At 45.8% G+C, this 23,410-nt stretch overlaps 1 protein-coding gene across 8 annotated transcripts in view; it reads right to left on the reverse strand.

Moving 5' to 3' along the window:
* Positions 1-23,410, reverse strand: part of SIPA1L2 (signal induced proliferation associated 1 like 2) — a 225,088-nt gene that overhangs the window by 49,924 nt on the left and 151,754 nt on the right. For all 8 annotated transcript variants that reach the window (XM_058696155.1, XM_058696156.1, XM_058696160.1 and 5 more), the window contains 3 exons: positions 16,402-16,559; positions 9,832-10,408; positions 6,639-6,913 (listed from right to left, as the gene is read on the reverse strand). In XM_058696155.1, the coding sequence (XP_058552138.1) occupies positions 6,639-6,913; positions 9,832-10,408; positions 16,402-16,559 (1,010 nt within the window). The remainder of the gene's footprint in view (positions 1-6,638; positions 6,914-9,831; positions 10,409-16,401; positions 16,560-23,410) is intronic.

Here is a 23,410-nt window from a genome sequence, read left to right on the forward strand (position 1 = left end):
CATACGGCAACGCGACCCTGAACTTCCAACCCACCGCCTGCAGAAAACTTCCCAAGTTTCCTACACACGCCACAGCCTTTCAATTTCACAAAAATGTCGGGAGTAGTACAAAGGAAATCTCCCATCTTTAGAAGAAGGCTCACACATGGTGGGACGGCTACAATGGATCAGGGACAGGTTCATAACAGGAACCCGGACTCCTAGCTCAGTGCTCTTTCCGAAGTGTTTGGCCATCTCCTTTAGAAAACTATCAAAGAATAGTGATGTGGCCCTCATCACGTTACGGTTTCCAGGAGGAGCGAAGAGAATCTTCGGGAACAAAGGCAGATGGATCCCCTCAAATGAACTACCTGCTTCTTTTATATTATGCACTTTGTAAAAGAACCTTTTTATAGCCCTAGGGATTGAGGTAATCACTGATATTTTAATCATTTTAATGTCTGTTATGCTAATAGCCTAGTAATAGCTAAAAGACTCTTTCCAAATCATCCAACAAGGTGACAGGGCTAATTGATGCTCATTCACTTGAATCACAAAATCTTTCTTTCTGTTGCATAAAAAAATCAGAAGCTTCCAACAGGGAGATAACCACAAAGCATACCTTACTGTAAAGGTTAGGGCAGTGTCATATATGAAATAGAGACTACATGAAATATTAATTCACTTTTCCACATATTTCCTTAATTTATAGATAGAAAAACATCTAGACTATACATAGAAAAAGACTCATCTGGATCATAAACCCACTTGACCAAGCCCTTTGCATAAAGGTCTTGAATTGAAAAGGCGTGTGTCATAGGAGATGCCAAGGGAGACTACCTGGTCCTGAATAATTCATCAGCTTCCACCCCTCTCCTTCCTCGGCAGACACAGGGGCAACAGAGTCGTCACCTACTGTATACCCAGCACACTGTTCAACTGAAAACACAGGCTCGGAAAGTTCTTCATAAAGCCAACCTCCTTCTTTTTTTTTTTCTCCTGGAAAGCCTGAGACCGGGGATAACGTTTTACTGCATTACATACTTCAAAGTGAAACACAGGAGATTCTCAATAGCTATGTGATGTCTGATTTCTGATGAATATATTTCCATGAGAATACCCACTGGCAGGCATGACCATAGCGTGGTGTTAGTTGTCACGAACGTGCCTGTTATTTGCCTAACACAACGCTCATGCTCACTGTCACCCTCTGTGACACTGTCCTGTGACAATGTCAGTGACGTTCCAACCTCTCAAACTGCTAAGAAAGCAGGAGCGCTAAAGTGTCGATCATTGGCTGGAGAGAGTGAGAGCGTTTTCCGCACTGAGATACGTCGTATTGAATAATACACTGGAATTTGAGAAATTCATTTTTAAGCAGCAGAAATATGAATGGGAAGTACTGAATTTTATTATTTAAAAAAATTTTTTAATGTTTTTATTTATTTTTGACCGAGAGAGAGACAGAGACAGAGTGTGAGCAGGGGAGGGGCAGAGACAGGGAGAGAGACACAGAATCTGAAGCAGGCTCCAGTTGTCAGCACAGAGCCCGATGCAGGGCTTGAACTTGTGAACCGTGAGGTCACGACCAGAGCCAAAGTCAGAGGCTTAACCTCAAGGCGCCCCAGGAAGTACTGTATTTCAGAATGCCAAGTAGACAAAAAAGAGTCCAGGGAAGGAAAAACGACGTCTGTCCCAGCCACGTGAATAGCCTCGGTGCCCGGCCAAGTTTGTGGCACAAACTAGTTAAGAGCGAACGAGAGAATGACTGAGTAAACACTCGAGGCCACCCAGCTTCCGTTCCTTCGGGAGATGCAACGTTCTTACTTCAAGGAGGGAGAGAAGAATCTGAATTTCACATTGGAGGGACGGTGCAAGAAGATACAGAACCTGTTCCCAGCTCACATTAAAACTCACTCCAAATGTAACGGATTTTTCTTATCCAGACAAGTCAGTTGGAAACCTCCCGTTAGTCCAGATTTGAACTCACCGTCTACTTCACATACACAGATCTCTCTCCAAAATGCTAACCTGACAAAATCGAGTTTCCCTCCCTATTTCTAGTTCCCGGTCGTCCCGTGTGTACGTCAGGGAGTCAAACGGTCCGGCCCCAAGCAGCAAAGCAGGGCAACGTGAAGCTTCAATTTACAGAGTGAGTTTAAATCAAAGTACAATAAATTTATAGACACGAGCATAAAGCTTCACTAGGATGATGAGAGAATCGCAATTTAGATGCAGGGTGACATGACACAGTTTCCACTGTTTTGCATCATATAATCTGTCCGGGACGGTAGGTCAGCAAAGTAGGAGAAATCACACGAAACGGATGCGACACAGCAAGGCGTTTCATTTCCACATTTCTTGGACGTATTTACCGGATCGCTCACACTGTGTAACAACTCACGCCTAATTCTGATGAGTGGTTATTTCCTCTACATCCGCCTTTTAAATTGATGGGCTCGCCTTAAAATGACATTGATGGAGTGTCAGGCACCTTTGAAGGCTACGGGCGGGGGCAACGTGATCCCTTGCCAAACCAAGGAAGAGATCCATTAAGTGTCTTCAGTGAGTCTTCTTTATCTTTCCACAGAGGGGTCTGCGTGGGAAATGCCCTCGCTCCCTTCAAAACCTCATTTCCATCTGAAGAGTGCTATTCCCAAAATGCTTCTTGCCACTCATTCCCCCATCTGTATGAATTCGCTCGCGGTCCAACCCCAGCACGACATCCCTTAATAAGCATTCCCGAAGGGATGCTCCCTGCTCAGTGTGTTCTGGGACTCCACAAGGAACAGGGAAAATGGCTCTGTCTTCCTTCCAAGCGGAGGGACAGCTGGATTACCATCACCCTTAGGCTGGGGAACGGGGCTTCGAAGTGGTGGGGTGGTTTTTGAGAAATACTTTCCCGACTAAAGACTTCATTTAATCCAGCTGCTTCTGAGTCATGAGCAAACACCTTCTGACCTGTGAACAACCAGAAGTCTATTAGGGGACGGGCCTATCCCACTGCTGATGGGAATAGACAGGCTGGAGGCGAATCGTTCCCCCCCATTCACATCCCGCAGGACAAAAATCCAGCTGATAAACAGCAACAATGAATTGAAATTTGAACTGAAGTTTTAGTCTATCATTCACGAGGCTTACGAAGATCGAAGATCGAAATATCTTGCCATTCATTGGTTTGGTTATTTTGTCGTCCTATGGCTCTTACGTTAAAGATACACACACACACGCACGCGCGCACACACACACGCACACATATGAACATCTCTTTTTTTGCCCCCTCCCTGACAAGCACTCAGAACACTGTGTGGGAAAACCGTGGTAACTGCCCATGCCACAAATCACACGTGTAGTTTTAGCCTGAGGCAGATCTTTGTATATTTTGTTAAGGAGACATGGCACTAAGCAATGTTTCATTTAAAGGGTTTGTAGTTTTGGGGCACCTGGGTGGCTCAGTCGGTTAAGCATCCCACTTCGGCTCAGGTCATGATCTCGTGGTTTGTGAGTCCGAGCCCCACATCGGGCTCTGTGCTGACAGCTCAGAGCCTGGAGCCTCCTTCGGATTCTGTGTCTCCTCTCTCTGCCCCTCCCCTGCTCATGCTCTGTCTCTCTGTCTCTCAATAATAAAAAAACATTAAAAGGTTTGTAGTTTAATTTTTTAAATGAGTCGAAGTGCTACCCACTTCCGCTTTTAAGGGCCCCTCTCCTACTGTTCCTTAAAAAAAAATCTAGTAACACAGAGGCTAAGCTTGCTAGAGCACGGATGAAATTTCAAATGACGTTTCACACTTGCGCTGCGGTCTGAAGCAAAGGACTGTTACTGAAAGGGCTGCTTCCTGTCACGTGAAGCTGCCTGACGACAGCAAGTGGTTTTTATCAGGACCCCCAGACAGTCCCAGGCGGAACACGAACCCCAAACTGACAAAAATACGGATCTAAAAATTTACAGATTCAAATGCCCACAAAATTGGAAGACTGAACTGAAGGAATTTTAAATGATACATGTGAGGCTTTAAACCTTCATGACTTGAAGGAATGCAGGTGGGGGCAGGGAGAGTGTCACTACCAGGCACACAGCTAATTCTGCTCCTGGCAAAGGTAAAAATGCAGAAGACAGTTATCCCAGATTAATCAGGAGAGAAATCTGTTATCTTCAGGGAATGACATTAATGAGACTCTGAGGACACTAAGGCAAAATCTCGAATCATCTTGAATAGCTTCAATAAGAACATTTGCATTTAAAACAAAGAAAGAATTCATTTCTGTGCAGACCAAGGCAGAGATAACTCATCGTCCTTGGATGGAAAACTAACAGCCAGAACTTTTAAATGGTAAGTTTTTGTTTGTTTGTTTTAGCTGAAAAACAATTCAGTATTTCCTAGGAAATTCTATTCTTCCAAATTGTATGTTCTGAATACCAAACGTAATAATTTTAACATCTTTATTAACCAGATCTCTTGTAAGCCTAAAGAGTATCTTACTGAAAAACAGTAGGCTAGAATTATAAACAGACGAGAAATTTGGTTTTTTAATTCAAAGAGAGAAAACATGGTAACCCTTTTGTCTAATTCCATAGCAGTACTCAACCTCTAAGAGTCTCACCAGATTTATAAATCTGTATTTCCACCAAAGGAAGAGAGACATCTTACCATATGGGAATATTTCTGGTAACCTGGCTTAAAATTTATTTTAATACATGTCGCTTATACAATACGGTGACTTCAAAGGTCTAAAGGCTTCGCCTTCTGTTATTTTCAAGTCTCGTTTTTTTTAAATATCTTTTTAATAGTTTACTCATTTTGAGAGAGACAGTGCGAGCCGGCAAAGGGCAGAGAGGGGGAGACAGAGAATCCCAAGCAGGATCTGTGCTGCCAGTGCTGAGCCCGATGAGGGACTTGATCTCAGGAACTGTGAGATCACGACCTGAGCCAAAATCAAGGGTCAGATGCTCAAACCAATGAGCCACCCAGTAACCCCTCCAAGTTTCGTTGTTAATAAAAATAGTCTGTCTTTGATTCCTTTGCATTCATACCACTACGTGTGCTTCGTGGGATTCTTAGAAAGCAAACGGACTGAACGGGACAGAGTCTGGCAAGGCAACAAGGAGTGCCTCGGATATTTCCCGTGACACGCGGCTGCTATTTTCAAGAAGAATTTCAACTCGTTAAACCTTTATTTTGTAAACCTACCGGGCAGACATAAGAAACAAGGCCACAGAAAGTCAGGCAGGTAGCAAGTGGTAAGAAATCTAACAGCAACAGACGTTTGCAAAATTCCTCAGGGAGGAAGAAGGTGGTATATATACCTCTGGTCTGTTTTCTAAAAAAGGTCACGGTATCGAGCTGGTGTAGCCAATGAAGAGTAGCCACGTGTGGCTAAGTAAACCTGAACTGAAATGCAGAATTCACCTCCTCGGTTGGCACTGACCGCAGTTCCAGTGTGTGACAATTGCATGTGGCTAGCGGCTGCTGTTTTGGGCAGTGCGGATATAGAACCTTAGCATCGCGGACACCGAGACAGGACAGCGCTGGTTTAGAGGACGGAGAAGGTACCAGGAATGACCTCGGTTACCACGGACATATGTCCACAAAGTGGGTACAGTCATCTTGCTCTCTTGGGATGACAACACTTTCTTTTAGAGCATGAAAACACTCATGTGAATATCCTAAAGTTTTTAATTTTTTTTTTTTAATTTTACCTAAAACGTGTGGGGGTTCTGAGTATGCCGGAAAGTGTTAAGTGCTTTACGTGTGTCATTCTTACGTAATCTTCGCGAGAGTAGTAGGAGGTAGGCAATATTATAATCTCCATCTTACAGATATTAGACGAGGCTCAGAGAGAGCAGGTGAATGACCCAAGAACACACAGCGAAGGCATGGATTCCGAGCATGCCTTATCTCTCAAAAGCTAGAGCTTGGAAGGCAGCCTGCGGAGCTCCTTCTAAGCTGGAGAGAGAAGGCACACGGTGGGCCACAGCCAGATGGATGGCTTGTTCTTAATTAGCATTCTTTCCCTTTGGGCCTAATATTTTCCTGACGTTGAGCATGGTTATTTTCTATTAACCAAGGAACAGAATCACTTCCTAATTCCATTCTGTTCCTCCTCCCCACCATCCACCCGAGCTCCTGCGCATAGGTTTCTCGTGATAGCTTATGGGAATGTCCCATACCAGCTCAACTAGAATGGACTAAGTCACTTCGCACAGTATGTCTGAGATTCCACTGTCCCTTCAGACATACAGGTACTGATCTCTTACATACCCTATTAATAATCACTAGCTTCGCGTTCCAGAAAGGAATTCTAGCAGTGCGGTGTATTTAACTTGCTAAAAGGTTGCGCCATGATAAAGAATATTTCCTGTTGGGTCTCGTGGTCCAGGTGAATCAAGCGGGGGCTGTGCTCCTTAGTTTGTAATATCTCAGCTGTTACCTGGTCAATGTCCCTGTAAATTGCTTAGAAAATTAGAAGTTATCATTTATTATACGCTAATAACTTTTTTAAAGCTCTTCTTAAATTGCTCTGATGGCTGATGTCCAAACAACTCTGGTTGAAGACGCACGTGCCTACATCTTCTGAGGACCCCGCGGGAGCAGCTAGGACAGCACCTGCCACAGCAGCCAAGGAGGGGCGAGTGCTGCTTAGGGCCTCCCGTGCCTTACCTCCGGGGTGAGCCGTCATCGTGGGGCTGGATGATGACCACCTTCACGGTCACAGAAGTCCGGAGTAGGTCGATCATCTGCTCGTGGGTCAGAGTGGCCACGGCCACCTTGCAGATCTCCACGAGGCGGCTCCCCTGGCGAAGGCCGGCCTTCCAGGCAAAGCCGAAAGGTTCCACATCGGCAACGATTCCTTCGAAATTCACGTGGAAGCCAAGCTGGCCCAGCCCGTTCCTCCTCAGGGTCATTTCCACAGTCTCGCAGCCTCTTGTCACTATCTGCGGGGGAAGGAGACCGTGAGAGACACCGCTGAGGAGCCCAGGGTAGAGGCGTGCACATAGCCCTCCCAGCCCTTCCCTCCAGCTGTCCCGGTAAGGACGTCACCTTCCCGAGTTCACCAGAATTACCCGTGGCATCAGATGCAGGGGAAATAACAAAAGTAAAACAAGGGCTTCATTCTTCCAAGGCAAATATACTCCTGAAACGGGTGTCCCGCATTGACTTAGAAGCCACTGACCTGGAGCCCGTGAGCTTCCGACGGGCTCTGATAACTCTCTCCTCCCCTTCCTTGGGTCAACTGACTTGGCTCTTAAGCGTATAAACCCCGCGATTCCAGACGGGCGGTAGCAATGGAAAAAGGCACTCTGTCACAACTGTGACGAGTATCACCCGTGAAACATGACGAGCTATTAGACAATTTCATTCAACTTAAAAACCGGCCCAACCCCCTACCAAGCTAGCACCTGGAGGGCAAGTCTCTCTGTGCTTGCTCTCCCTGTGCACCGGCCCTGTCCTCCGGGAAGCCCTCTCCTAGGGACAGATTGCCTCCGCTCGCCTGGGTGGGGAGCACCGTTTAGCTCACGCGGGGGCAGGCCCGCCAGGCTCCCGGGCGTCTGCTGACAAGGGCAGCGTGGAGGATGGGCGCTCCTGCAGGCAGCAGAGACCTTCCGTGCCTCCAGGCCACCTCTCCTTCTTTTGGGGGCCAAGGGCAACTTCCGTTGGCTAGGGGCCAAGCAGTGGCAGCTTGCGCGCCCCAAAGCGTGCGTCTGCAGCAGGATCCCAAAAAGGAACCTGGAAGCAGGGTGGTCTGCATCACACACGGTGCACTAAAGCGCCGGCAATCACCTAATGCCACCCTCAAAAGTGATAACCGAGAATAACTCACCGGCACCGAAAGGAAAACACAGGCTCGTTAAATGTCATTTGAGGACCACGGCATCCCTCATCCGTGGCACATGTAAAGTCAGGGGGCATCAGGCCTGTCTCCCCCAAAGCACTGGGCCAACGTATGAAGATGCCGTTTAATAAATGCGCCATTTCCGTGAGACGCGTTCTGAATGCACAGATTCCTACTTAATAAGAATGTTAAGTGCAGCCATGGGACGGGGCTGCTTCTGTGTCTGGCCGCTGTGTTGGCGGTTTCCATGGTTACCATCACAAGTGCGCGCGCTGCCAATCAACTTCTCACAGACACACGTGACGGCTTGGGGCTCAGGGCACACGGGGCAAGGGACTGCCAGTCTTGGTGAAGCTTTGAAAGACGGGAGCTTCCAAAGTTCCGAGCTGAACTCACTGAAAACTGTTGGGAAAGTACTCTTGTCGCACGCACAACCTGAGTAAAATTTTCCTCCGCTTCTCTTTCAACCTTGGTTCAACTAGGCTCTCCTAGCAAAAGTCTACATACTCTGCCTTCTTTCAAATACTAATGCAGTCGTCCGTTGAAATTTAACATCGTATGTCAGCCGGAAGACTGAACAGCCAAGCTCTTCCTGAGTCCTACGTGTCTCTTCTGCTTTTTTTCCCTCCAACCACCTGCTGCCTGCCCTACTTTTGCTTTTTGCTACCTTTTTATCCCTTCTGTCCCTTGCCTCTTAACATTTGCAAGGGATAAAGGATCGTTTATCTGCAGTTCTTTATAATCTTACAGGGGCTCAATTATCATAGGAAAATGGTGGCTTCCTAGCCATGTACCCAGGAGGGCAATATAATTTGCGGCGCACTTTTGGTGGGGGGGTCAAGTGGTGTCTGTTTGTGTCGTTGTTTTCGGAAGCACAGATGATGATAGCTCTGGATCTCCTAAAAAGAAGTATTTATGCTATTACCAAAAGCACAATGTGTCCTGGGACTCCAGGCCACATAAACCCATCACAGACTCGATCGTCCCCACATCATGTCTGTGTTTGTGCACATGCACCCAATGATACTGCTGGACACACGGAGGCCTGTTCCTGTAAATAGTGTCTACAAATAATGAATTTTTCTCTCCGAAGCCTGCGGACACTGACGTGACTGTACTGTCTCTAAATCATGGTCTTGAATGACAAAGGGAAGATTTATATTTGGAGGGAAGAAAGAGGGCAGGAAATGGGTAGAAGTTGGCCTCTTTTCATGATCTGTAATGGGCTAAATCTTTTCTAGAAATGCAATCTACGTCCCCGTGGGAGAAGATTTAAACATGAGAAATTCTTTGGTCATGGCACGTTTGTGTTCTTGTACTATGTTTGACTCTTATAACTGGCTGGATAGGCTCAAACTAAAATCTGGATCTTTCTGTGTGACAATCAGGAGCATGAATATAACTGGTAAACACCATGGACACCATTTAGGGGTTCTGTACTTAAAAACAACATTTTATAAAAAAATCCCTTTTATGACGAATTTTTTTTTAAGTCTAACTTAATGGGTAATTCTATAAAACCTCCTCCTCAAGAAACTGTGGCTGGAGATTAATAATGTATTTAATCAGGCAGACTAAATGAAAATACCTGCTGTATCAACGTGCACAGAATTGAAGCTGCAAAAAGGAGTTACTCATTCATAGGGTCAACAGCAACCGAGTGCCCGTGCATCCCCCTCTGGGAGGGTACTGTCCCGTCAGTCTCCACAAACACACCTAACATCTGGACAATTCTCCATATGTTTGCCTTCAGATACTAAAAAATACATCCTGGTGTTCCCTTTCGGAAGCCGGTTTAACTTTTCCTTTCCAATTCGTTTGTAATGGGCGCTTCTCCAGCACCCATGAATTCAGCAACCACTCAAAAGACATGGAATTAGAAATCAAGCTCTGTAGCCACACAAGATGGTAATTCATTCCCGAGGGGCCACAACTGCGGTGGAATTTCCACAGTGGACGCCATCATGAATCTGGGACTGAAGGCCTTAAGGGTGGTGGAAATACACGATCTGTACTTACTCCTAATCGCTGGACGATTTCCCTTACGTCTTCAGCACAATTATCCACTGAGGACAGAAGGATACATTCCCCTCTTTCATAAAACACTTTGATACTCATTAATCCAGAGGTCCACCCAATGACATCCCTGCAGGAACAGTTAAATACAACGTTCTTGGAATCCTTTTCAATCAACATTATGAATTCGTTGGAAATCCCAAGAAGGCATTCAATGTCAGCAGACTGGCCAAAGTCCCGAGCTATTACGTGCCACATGATTGCCCCGACGCTGAACAGGTGGGCATCCTTCCTTGGCTTCACTTTCTCCTTTTTCTTTGCACCCAGTGTAATGAAGCTGAATTTCACAGAGGTGTCCACAGTGGCAGTCGTGACAAAGTTCTCCGCCAGATCCTTCAAGTACTCTTGCCTTGTTCGAGTGGCCATAGCTCGAAACTTTTCCGACTTATGGGCTGCATTTTCTGCGTTGATCACTTTGGCTAAAAGGAAGTCCCGGAATACTGCTGACTTTGGGAAAGTTACTCCTTTGGGAATTGGTGGGCCAAATGGTGGTACATCTTTTGATCTAGACACCCCAACACTGAGAAAGAAAAAAAAGAAACAAGATGAGCTGTAATACCATCGTACTTACCTTCAGAAATGTGATATATACCCAGACTCTCAACTTACAACATTTTTTGGGTAGCTTTTTGTTATATAATTTCTGGATACCTAGTTTTTGTTTTTCAAACTTGGTAGATGGGTTTCAGTTTATTCATTTATTTTAGTAATGTCTACACCCAATGTGGGGCTCAAACTCACAAGCCCGAGATCAAGAGTTACATGCTCTTCTGACTGAGCCAGTCAGGTATCCTGATGGGGGTGGGATGGGGGGAGTGTTAGGGGCTGAATTGTGTCTCCTCAAAATTTTACGCTTACGTCTTGAACCCAAGTAACTTGGAATGTGATCTTATTTATGGATAGGGTCATAAAGACATGATTAAGTCAAAATGAGGTCATTAGGGCCCAATCCAATCTAACCGGTATCCTTTTAAAAAGGTTTTGGACACATAGACACTAGGGACACATGTTCATAGAAGAAAGACCATAGGAGGACCCAATAGGAAGGTGGCCATCCGCAAGCCAAGGAGAGGTCTCAGGAAAAGCTACACCTGCCAACACCTTGATCTTGGACTTCCAAACTCAGAACCGTGAGAAACAAACGTCTGTTGTTTAAACCATCCTCTGTGTGGGTACTTTGTCATGGCTGCCCCCCCAGTGGACTTAGATAGGGGGTAATGGACCAATCAGTGGGAAGGGAAACCCAGAATTTCAGATGGCACCAGGCTGGTACTCTAACTCTGCAGCTGGTCATCATGGAGAAAGACAGCAACGCTTTCAGTGGAAGTGAGGTTATTAGCCCCAGGTGGCTGCTCGGGATCTCACTGGTACTGGACACAATGATCCCACTTTACAGAGTCAGAATTCTTTTAAAAAAATTTTTTTTTAATGTTTATTTATTTTTTGAGAGAGAGGGAGAGACAGGACGTGAACAGGGGAGAGGCAGAGAGAGAGGGAGACACAGAATCCAAAGCAGGCTCCAGGCCCCGAGCTGTCAGCACAGAGCCCAACGCGGGGCTTGAACTCACAAGCCATGAGATCATGATCTGAGCCGACGTCGGATGCTTAACCGACTGAGCCACCCAGGTGCCCCTACACAGTCAGAATCCTTAAGTGTCCCATTTTTTAAGGAAGTGCTCACTTGGTCACGTTTTGAATATCTCAATAAAAGTGTTATGGGAGTAAAATTTTGAGTTTCCAGGGACTGGAAAGATCAAATGTAGGGTGACAATGCTCTACAATAGGTCAAAACCAACAAGGCTCGCCTACCTCAGGCAGAAGCTATAGCTGTCTCAAATCCTTTTTGGAATAAGATCAACTATGCAGAGTGAATTAACGATACTCAACAAATGAAGCACTGAGTGGGTGAATGAATGAATTCCATGACATCTGTGCCCGGGTTAGTGGGCAGCCATTGCCATCCGAGGAGTGGTACTAATCCCACATCTGCCCGGGCGGATACTTTCTGTGGTGGGATAAACAAAGGGAACAATCCATACTCCATCTTTATCACTGCAGAAAATCCTGAACGTGGCGAACTAAGGAATTAACTAATTCTGTCCAAACTGTCAGGTGGGAGCTCCTCCTCTGGCAAGTGGTTGGCTAGATTCTAAACAGATCAGTCTCCACATCGCTCACCTTTGCTTTCACTCTTCAGGAGGGAGAGTCACGTCCGGGGGGTTGGGCAGTGCGATGGAAGACAGTGTGCCTGGGGCCAGAGCTGGTGTGAGAGGGGAGGGGAGGACTCACTCCCTTGGGACAGAGGCACCAAATTCATTCACAGATGGCAGCATATGCACTAAACCAGATGGTGATGGGGCAGACTTGACTCGTGTCCCCACAGGAAGGCCCTAAAAATGCTGTAGAGGCTGAAGTGTCTTTGGGACCAACCTCATACTTGGCTCGTCTCCCCTCTGCTACTATGCTTAGAGTGGACACTCTAGACTGAGCAGGAAATCCATTTGTCCTCACGTTTTCACTCCCAGAGAGCTGTCACAAAGCTAACTGTCTAGACTTGCGGTGAGAGTAACCACACCTCGTTGCTTCTTCCCTACACGTCAGTGAGCCCACAGTGGCCTATCTGCCACTGAGTTCTGCCATCCCAATAAGCTCACGTGATCACCTCTCATAGATCTGTTTTTTTCCTTCTGGTAATGAGCATAGACTTCTGGAAGAATTTTACCCACAGAAGGCTGAGGAGGCCCAATCTCATTTGACACCTTGCAGAATTACTTTCTGCACTTGGCGCGATGGATCTCCGGCTACTCTGACCGCAGCTGACGTGCACGTGAGCCAAGCATCGGGGAAAACTTTTTATATCTAAATATGTTCCGAAAAAGCTTTCACTAGTCTAGAAGCTAGGGGCTCCGCAGTAGACAGAGGGAGGCATCTTGTAAAAGGGCAATTCTTTCTGTCACAAATTATTGACCCAAATATCTAGGTGGACCTTCCCCCTACAATGTATGGTGCCTGATCAACTGAAATCTAAGAACCAAGTTGTATAAGAAAGGCAGCCAGAATTTAGGTCTGGAGATTCTAGGAGTACTATGATATTATGGAACGGAGATCTATGAGAGATTGCTGGTTATAGAAGTTTATACAATCCTTGATTCTTTCATACACAGTTGGCGTCGGGGGAATATTCCTTTGCCAGATTTAGATAATTGCCAATGGGTTGAAACAAGAACGTGTTTCAGAATTTCTTCTTTTCCCCAAATACCTTGATAGCGAATCTAAATGTAAGACCCCTCCACCGGAAGAACAATATAAAGATGCACATTCCCTAATAGGCAAGTTAAAGGGTTTTAGGAAAGCAAAGTGGTGGAGAGCAGGCTCTGTGCCCTGTGTGGGATTCCAGCTCCACTGTTTTCTGAGAGGCTCTGAGCTAGTGATGTAATCCCTTCAGTGCCTCAGTTTCCTCATCTGTAATGTTCGTGTGTGTATTTATTTATTGAGAGACTGAGCGAGTGAGTAGGAGAGGGGCAGAGAGAGAGGGAGACACAGAATCTGAAGCAGGCTCCAGGCTCTGAGCTGTCAGCACAGAGCCCGAGGCGGGGCTCGAACTCAGGAACTGCGAGATCACGACCTGAGCTGAAGTCGGACGCTCAACCAAATGAGCCACCCAGGCACCCCAGTTTCCTCATCTGCAAAGTGGAGTTTCAATTGTGCCATTCTCAAAACTCCATGGTGAAGTTTAAACGAAAAAATGCATGCATAGCTATTATTATGCAAATTGTTACTATCAAATAGTACTTCCTGGCAAGTCTGTTGCCTCCAGACCTGCCTCTCCAAGGTGAAAGCGTGCCCTTCTAGGTTTCTGGGCTTGTCATCCAGGGCACGTCAACCCAACCGCACTTCTAGACGATTGGTCTGCACTAAAGTGTAGCACAGGTACCCAGGACGCGCTGTCATTCACACCTGCACAGAGCTCCTCAGGGAAAACGGTACTCGCCGGGGTTCCCTGAGATGTGTGCGGTCCATCCGGTCTCCTTCGAGACGCGTCCACGGATTAAGACGCGGCAATTTGGAAAACAGTTGACCTGGACTATATTTTGTCGTTTCCTTGGAAATTCTCTTAATGAATTTATCTTGTCACTGGTCTGCTTTGAGGACCAGAGAATAAACGAAAGGGCCCTGGAAGGTGTTTTTGGAAAATGCGAGCGCCGTAACCTTATTCCATGTGACAAGAGTTAGTGTGGCTTCATAAAATGTGATGGAAGGGATGTGACTATAGTATTCAAGAAGATTATTACCGACTTGTTGAGGAATACTCGTGAAGTTTTTAAGCATGATGGGTATGAATGTTTACGAGGCACTTTCCAGAATTTGATGTGCTCTACTGACTATACATTTGAATCTCATGAGCAAAGGGTAATTTAGTGATAACAACGTGGGTTCTTAAAAATCAATGATTCCAGATTTGAATGATTTGCACGCTGCTATCCTGTGTCAGAGAAAACAGGACGCAGTCCACTTTGTTTACGGGAAAGATTTACATCCAGTCCCAGACTGGCTTCAATATCCCTCCCTGGTCATTTTATTACTTTATTTGTTATTTTATTAAAACCAGAAAACCTGAAACAAATGAAAATAGACATTACCGTTCCTTAAGATTTTTGGTGCTCGTGCACCATCTCATGAAGTGAGTATAAACGAAATGGAAAGTAATTCAAAATACTTGACTTGACCTAAAAAGAGCAGCCAATATGATAACACCAAATCCCATAAAGCTGTAGGCTTAAGTTTCCAACCCATGTGGGGCGCCTGGGTAGCTCAGTCGGTTAAGCGTCTGACTTCGGCTCAGGTCGTGGGTTTGTGGGTTCGAGCCCTGCGTCGGGCTCTGTGCTGACAGCTTGGAGCCTGGAGCCTGCTTCGGATTCTGTGTCTCCCCCTCTCTCTGTCCCTCTCATGCTCATGCTTTCTCTGTCTCTCAATAATAAATAAATATTAAAAAAAAAGTTTCCAACCCATTAGGAAGGTTCCTTTGAGGTTATTCTTCATAATGACCATTCATTGGGTGAGATCTCAGAAGAATAATCCAATTTACCATGTCTGTACCAACTTTATTGGTTTTAAACATATCCTCTAGACAGAACGGAGGTTATGCTTTTTTAAAAACATCATTTTGCTCGGATGTAAGAATCACCAGGGTGTGTGTGGGGGGGGTGGGGGGACGCACCAATGCTCAAGTCAATCCCAGGTCTCTGGGATTCGCAAACTGCACGGTAGGGCCAGAGAATTTCCACACTTAACAAGCTGACCGTGAGGCACCACGCGGGCTGAGAACTACCAGCTTACGGACTCTTGTGCTCCTCTGGGCTGGGCGTGGGGACGTGTACCGGCAACAGCTAACACCCAGACCAGCTTCTCTGCCTTTAGGAGAGCACCCTTCACAGTCTTCAGGGTCTCCCCACCCCGGGCCAGCACACACACAGGCACCCTGCCCTCGGCCCGGCGGCCCAGCACTTAACTGTTTTAGGATGAAAAAGGGAAATAACCTTTGGGGAGTGCCAGGAACTCTCGGTGGCATTCTGCATAATTTCTGCTTCTTCTACAAGCGGATGTAGGTACTCTTATCCTCCACTTTAAGGGAAGGAATTAAAGGTAAAACAGTGCGTACAAAGTACTGCGAGCAGCGGGGCTGGGTTCTAAACTCAGGTCAGAGAACCACTCTTTTACCAACACCCCCAAATCTTCCAGCGGTAACTACTTTGTACACGAGTCTTCGGGGGAGGGATAGTCAGAAACAGGCTCGGGATTCTGAGGCACATGTATGGCCTTTTTTTTTTTTTTTTTAGGTTTATTTACTTATTTTTGAGAGAGAGAGAGAGAGTGAGCGAGCGAGCGAGTGCACAAGCAGGGGAGGGACAGATAGAGAGAGAATCCAAAGCAGGCTCTGTGCTGTCAGCGCAGAGCCTGACATGGGGCTCGAACTCACACGCCATGAGATCATGACCTGAGCCAAAATCAAGAGTCAGATGCCTAACCATCTGAGTCACCCGGGCGCCGCACGCGTATGGCCCTTTGAAATCACCAAAGCAAGCGCCAATTCCTGGTCTCAGGCACCCTGGGGGAGGGAGTGTTTCCAAGATCTTGGAGGAGAAGAAATGTTTTAGCCCTGCAGTAACTATTTCTGCTAGCAAAGAGCCGAAATGGCCACACCATCCACCTCTGAGGCTGGGATTAATTAAGCTATGGTTCCGGCAGGGTCTGGATGCAGTTTTTAAGGGGAAATTGAGGAAATGTGTAACCTACAATGTTGAATGCTCAGGCATTTCATTTTTCAAAACAGGAAAAGAGGCAATTATTTCTTACAGAAACTACCTGAGTGAAGACCGTGGAAATATAATTAGAGAAAGGAAAAAGGATAATTATGGGGTGAGAGATAATAATTGCAAAACAAAGATATTTCAGGAGAAGGTGTTCTGTTGAAATAGACCCCGCGGAATAAAGCATCAGTGATGGCAGACTCACCTGTAACACACGTTTTCGGTACACGGATTGTGCACTTTGACTATGACAAAGACGTGCTGAAAGTGAGACCGGATGCTTCGTGGAGTAAAAGGAAGTGCTCCAGGTTCTTGGAAGACAATGGTCACAATGTCATTTCCGATATGCCTTTTCCTCAGAAGCTGCGGTCAAGAAAGCGAACACACAGAGTTACCAACACGGTTTTCTGTAAAAACCCAATGTGTAGAAATACACAACTCACTCGTCTTTCCATCAAAGCGAATTTTTTTTTAATGTTTATTTTTGAGAGAGAGAGAAAGACAGAGTGCGAGGGGGGAGGGGCAGAGAGGGAGACACAGAATCCGACAGAATTCTACCAGATTAATGGCTGGAAAATGCAATGGGGTATAATCTTACAAATTACAAACGTGGCAGGAGAGAAAGAACCCCAGAGCAGTAACAGTCTATTGTTTTTAAGTTTCTTTATTTATTTTGAGAGACAGAGAGACAAAATACGTAAGTGGAGGTGGGGGGGGGGGGGGGGGGAGAGGGGGCGGAGAGAAAAAGAGAGAGAGAGGAGGAGAGAGTGAGTCCCAAGTAGGCACAGAGCCCTACGTGGGGCTCGAACCCATGAACCGTGAGATCATGATCTGAGCCGAAACCAAGAGTCTGACACTTAACCAAATGAGTCACCCAGGAGCCCCCAGAGCAGTAACATTTTAACAGCAATTTCATTTTCGATGTTCCTTTTGCCTAGAACGTTCCCTTCCACCCCCAGTTTCTCCTAGACAACTCACTTAGTTAGGGCTCTCGTTAGGTATCACCTCACCTGAAAGGAACTTTCTTGACAAGCCTACCTTGGCACGCCACCCTGACTGATGCCCAGGCCGATTTCTAGTACATTAGTTGCCATCGTCTGTGCTGTTGACTGACTTGTGCATCAGGTCATAATGTCCAGAAGGGCAGGAGACCTGTCTCGTAGACTTCTGATTTCCTAGTTTCTAATGGCCTGTCCAGGACATAGCCGACACCCAGTACACATTTGCTGAGTGAATAAATGGGTGACAGAGATAAGCGATCACAGCCACACAACACTCTGCAATAAAACTGGGATCACACCTTTGAATGTATGTCGATAAATCCATACACAAAAGCCCTCTCTAAGTTTATGCAAGTAAAACCATAGCATCTGTGCTCACAAAGTTTGTGATCTTCAGTTTTAATAGATACAATAATCTTTATAGGAGTTGGTGATGTCACTGCGGGAATGAGATAATCTCAGGTAGTAAATCTCTCTTTACTAGCAATAATAAAGACAACGAGCTTGCTCTTAAATTTATTTGGCACCTATAGAACATACCTCACCGTAAAGAGCATTAAGTTCAACTCTTAAAGCCTTTGAAGCCCAGACACAAAAAGGGTTTCATTGTCAGGCCCCTGACTTGTGATTTAGCACGATAAAAGGTCTGGAAGCATGGGGACGAAACGTTCAAATGTTCCTTCTTCCCGAGTTTTCTACGTGCCAGTTAAATTACCGAGTCACATGCTGAAAAACTCCCAGTTAAATCAGCCTGGCTGAAGTCATATGCACAAAAAAGCCCACCTTACTGTCTGGGTCAAGTATTGAAACATACACAAATATATTTTAACACAGACCCAATGGACCATCTGTAGTTTTAAAAATGTTTGCAGGGGCGCCTGGGTGGCGCAGTCGGTTGAGCGTCCGACTTCAGCCAGGTCACGATCTCGCGGTCCGTGAGTTCGAGCCCCGCGTCAGGCTCTGGGCCGATGGCTCGGAGCCTGGAGCCTGTTTCCGATTCTGTGTCTCCCTCTCTCTCTGCCCCTCCCCCGTTCATGCTCTGTCTCTCTCTGTCCCAAAAATAAATAAAAAACATTGAAAAAAAAAAAATTTAAAAATGTTTGCAAAGTAAATTAAAATGTGCCATTTTGGGCGCAGGTGAAAAAAATCTGTAGCAAACTAGGTCCTACACGGTGTGTGGTTATTTACCCATACTACAGATGGACACAGACGAGAACCACAATAAGCATTTCATGTAAGGAAAAGAAAATGGAAGGAAGGAGAACTCTCTAAACCAAACATCAATAGCTGAAAATTGCACTAGCTTAAGATGTTCTTCCCTCATCTCCACAATAACTGAAATACAGGATTCATAGGTACTGTAATAGGACAAACAGGGAAATCAGGAACAAATGAAACGATTAAAAGAACGATATTAAATACCTAACATCGTGTGCACCAGATCGGCTGAATGTGACACACAACAGCTGACACCATACTTTTAAAACATTTTTTTTCTAAGTTTATTCATTTATCTAGAGAGAGAGAGAGAGAGAACTGGGGGCGGGGCAGGGGCAGAGAGAGAGAAAAGGAGAGAGAGAGAATCCCAAGCAGGCTCTGAGCTCCACAGAACCTGATATGGGGCTCGAACTCACATACTGGGAAGTCATGACCAGAGCTGAAACTGAGAGTCGGGTGCTCAACCGACTGAGCCACCCAGCGCCCCAGCTCACACCATACTTTACTCGATATCCTTGAAACACAAGAGTTCTCAGATTGACAGAAAGATGGCGGTCACGATGGCCAAGGCCACAGAGTGAATTCTGTAGCCCTTCCTGCCTGTGGGGCTGCTGCATTGAACTTGACCTTGGCCAGCCCTCTCAAATTAATCAGGCACGAACTCATTAGTCGGTGCCTCCTCGCTCTGCTACGGGAGCAACAGCAAACTGGACAGCTACTCCCGTCCATTTTCTCCTCGAGCAAAGGGAAGACTGGGTCCAATTCTACACTTCACACCACAGGAACACAGAAAGCCCAACTTCAGGGCTGGTTCCCTTGACCACACGTCCCTTCCTAAGCACATTCTTTGGCTCTGTAACAGGGCCAAAAATGTTTTTAAAAGTCTAGTTAAGGGGCGCCTGGGTAGCTCAGTCGGTTAAGCGTCCGGCTTTGGCTGAGGTCATGATCTCGCGGTTTGTGAGTTCGAGCCCCGCGTCGGGCTCTGTGCTGACAGCTCACAGCCTGGAGCCTGCTGGATTCTGTGTCTCCCTCTCTCTCTCTGCCCCTCCTCCGCTCACACTCTGTTTCTCGCTCTCAAAAATAAATAAACATTAAAAAAAAAAAACCAAAAAAAAAAAAAAATCAAGTAAAAGTCTGGTTAATTTAACCACGGTTGCAAAATGCACTTGGTGAGACAGTAAACTGTTTGGCCGGGTGGGGGAAAAAGGAGAGTCATCAGCAAAGTAAAATCTGAAGCTCTTTGCAAGAGAATAAAATAAAATAAAATAAAATAAATTAACACCTTGCCCATTAACAGGATGCTTGAATTTGTTTAGAGGCTAAAAGAAATAGAACATCTGGAAGGGTAACAGAAATATTCCCTGTTTTCCAGGATCTTGCCAAACATTAAATAACCTTAAGTAATTTTTCAAACTTCTTATATAAAGGAAAACAGTTTTCTTCAGTTGTTACTTCTGTTTGTCTTCTCATTGGTCAGTGAAATTCTGTGCGATCAGAGTCCGGAACAGAAAGGGGAAAGAGTGTGGCAATCCAGCAAGATATGAAGGCAAACCCACGGGTGACCAAGACCCCTACGGCACGATTTGTCTCAGGAATGCAGGACCGATGCCTTCTAGTGCTAACTGCTCCTTTGAACATGTGAAGCACTTTTCAGTGCCAAGAGGACCGCCTTCGTGTCTTCGACTGCAAGACTGAGTTAATGAATATTGTGTTAGATAGGGGCGCCTGGGTGGCTCAGTCAGTTGAGCGTCTGACTCGCGGTTTCGGCTCAGGTCATGATCTCATGGTTTGTGGATTTGAGCCCCGCGTCAGGCTCGGCACTGAGTGCAGGAGTCTGTTTGGGATCCCCTCTCTCTCCCGCTCTCTGCCCCTCCCCAACTTGTGCGCGCTCTCTCTCTCAAAATAAACTTATTAAAAAAAGATCTTTTAGTAAAAACGTATTGTGTTAGACAGATTCACACAATCCTATGAAATGCCCAATGCTTCATTCAAGCAGTGAAACAGGACAATTAGAGTGAAATGTGACTCTTCACCCAGTTCCATAGCAAAAAGCATCCAGATGCTGCAGAAATACGAACCTTAGGGTTTATGCTCAATCCCATCGCCAGCCTTCACGGCCTCACAGGACCGGTTTTAACTTGGGGCAACAATTAAAAGCAAGTGCAAACAATGGTCCAGTAGCCACACCTTGGTCAAAGGTGGCAGAAAGTTAAGTCAGATCTACTGGCCTCTGTGCAAACAGGTTCGTTTGTTGATTTTTTTTTTTTTTTTTTTTTTTTAAGCATAGTAAGAAGAAGCATTTCGCACCTAATTCTGGAGGGGAGTGGGAAGCAGTCTGTACAATATGAAAGAAAAGCAATTGGGATGTGGTTCAGAAGTCTCTGAGAGTCAGAATTAGTGAAGAGAAAAATTTAATTTGAAACTGGAAAAGGCCGATCTCCAGAGAGAGACTCCGGTCTTAAGAAGCAAAGATGTGAAAATCAGCATGATTTCAAAGAGAAAACTGCACCATTAAATGACTACAGTTTACGTTCTGAAATTCAAAGAGATGAGCCCAGAATGGAGCAAAAAATGACATGTATCCCTGTGAAAACCAATCACAAGTTCTGGGTCTCAGTCCTTGGATTGGAATCTCACGTCCCATCATTAGGAACAGGGTTGACCAAGAGTCCTTTGACCCCATCCTTCCCACCTCTCTGACCTTATCATGTACCCCTTTTCCCCTCCCAGATAGCTACTTCATCCCTCCAACAACCCAGCTTGTTTCTGCCACGGGGACTTTACGTTTGCTACCCTCTTGTGTGGGAAGTTTCTCCCCCTCACACGAAGGGCTAGCTTCTCCCGCTTCAGACACCTTCCTAATTTTGCATGTGTTCACACAACACCCCCACACACACATGCATGCACACACACCCTCACGTACTCTATACTCAAGATTCAACACCAGCGGTTAGAATTTTGTTTTGATTTTTAGGAGACATCTAGAGTTTCCTGTGGAAAGTAGAAACAGGAATGTAGAACATTAGTATAATAAGAAAGAGGAGGAAACCTATGCACATGACCACATAAATACAAAAGATCTGTATCCAGGGACGGAGGGCCTTGCCCACCGCTCCCCACACACAAAAAAGTGAACACCAGGGCAACTAACCACTCTTATCTCAGATCAGCAAGATCGTATTGAATTCAACTACAGTTTTGAAAATTCATCACTGATACACGTTATACAACCGATACAAAAATACTGCATAAACTATTTACTGCAAAACATTATATAAAACAATTTTACCAATAGGAAAAGTAAATGACAAACCAGTTGAGCAAGCAAGGCGGAATATTCTGCAAACAGAGAAACAAAATTAAGCAAGAATGTGGATTTTTAAAGTGAAGATAAGAGGTTGGGGCGCCTGGGTGGCTCAGTTGGTTGAGCGTCCGACTTCAGCTCAGGTCATGATCTCACAGTCCGTGGGTTCGAGCCCCGCGTCAGGCTCTGTGCTGACAGCTCAGAGCTTGGAGCCTGCTTCAGATTCTGTGTCTCCCTCTTTCTCTGCCCCTCCCCCGTTCATGCTCTGTCTCTCTTGTCTCAAAAATAAACATTTAAAAAAAATTTTTTTTAATTAAAAAAAAATAAAGTGAAGATAAGGGGAGGAATATGAAGATACAACTATTTCTTTTTTTTAATTTTTTTTAACGTTTATTTATTATTGAGAGACAGAGAGACACAGAGCATGAGCAGGGGAGGGGTAGAGAGAGGGAGAGACACAGAATCCGAAACAGGCTCCAGGCTCTGAGCTGTCAGCACAGAGCCCGACGCGGGGCTCGAACCCACAAACCGCGAGATCATGACCTGAGCCAAAGTCGGTCGCCTAACCAACCGAGCCACCCAGGCGCCCCGAAGACACAACTATTTCTGATACTGGGTCCTACCAACCCTATTGTAAGCAATCGTTCTTACTGTCTGGTGTAAGTACACATTGCTATTTAGGGCCTGGGGATAAATCTAATTGTGGAACGCTGCATAGGCATTTTATTCTTCCAAAAGATTCCATATTATGATTTATACGTGAACCTAACTGCAGTCAGGACCAGTTCGTATAGCACTTAATGAGGTAGATTCCTCCTGCATGTGAACGGTTCCTTAGCAGTTCCAATTAGGACTTACAGAAGTGCGTGCACAAACCCCTGCGTGCACAGGCCGGCCATTTATCCAAATTATATGGAGAAAGGGTCGCAGCCTGGCTCAAACCTAACAAGCTGTGTCTCCATGACCTCTGTCGAGGTCAAGTCCATCCCTAGTCTAACACCAGTATTCTTCAAACGGAATCTCAGAGACCTAGGAGCTTGGCCTTATTCCTTAGGTATCCAAGGGGCTCGGACACCTCTTCCAAGCAGAGCAGTTTACCGTTTACGCGTGCATTTAAAAAAATAATAATTGACGATGTGCCAGGCACCATGCTCCCTTCCTCCATTTTATGTATTTAGACTGAAGAAAAGGTCTGTCTGCCAAAGTGAGGACTGAAACTCATTTGTGGGGTTCTTTCCACTGATAACATCCCACGACAGCCGACCTATGATCTGTCTATAGGACAAGCAGACGGGGAAGCACGCAGGGGTGTCAGCCCTGGGAAAAGAGACCCGGGTGCCAGACTGACCCAGAGAGAAGGAGGGGTCTTCAGGGAAGAGAGGAAACCACTCCAAGAGCAGGCTTTCTTATCATTCCCTGGGGCTGGCTAGGTTTTCTTTGTAAGAGTCCTGCATTCCAAACACCAAACTCTTTTGCAACAGGGGTAAACTCTCTAAAGACTTTTAATGCGTCCTGGAATCAGCGTTCAGCTTGATCTATTACAAGAACAAACACAAGAAATTATATCTGATGTGGACGAGTCTGGGCCAGTTAAATAGTCACAAATACCATGGTGCTAATGAGGCCAAAGTTCCAGGCACAATTCATGTACAGGCCAGCTAAGTGCTATGTTCTGTGGCCTCAAACTGCAC

Source organism: Neofelis nebulosa, chromosome 13 (genome assembly GCF_028018385.1).
Source record: "Neofelis nebulosa isolate mNeoNeb1 chromosome 13, mNeoNeb1.pri, whole genome shotgun sequence".
Classification (NCBI taxonomy): Eukaryota; Metazoa; Chordata; class Mammalia; order Carnivora; family Felidae; genus Neofelis; species Neofelis nebulosa.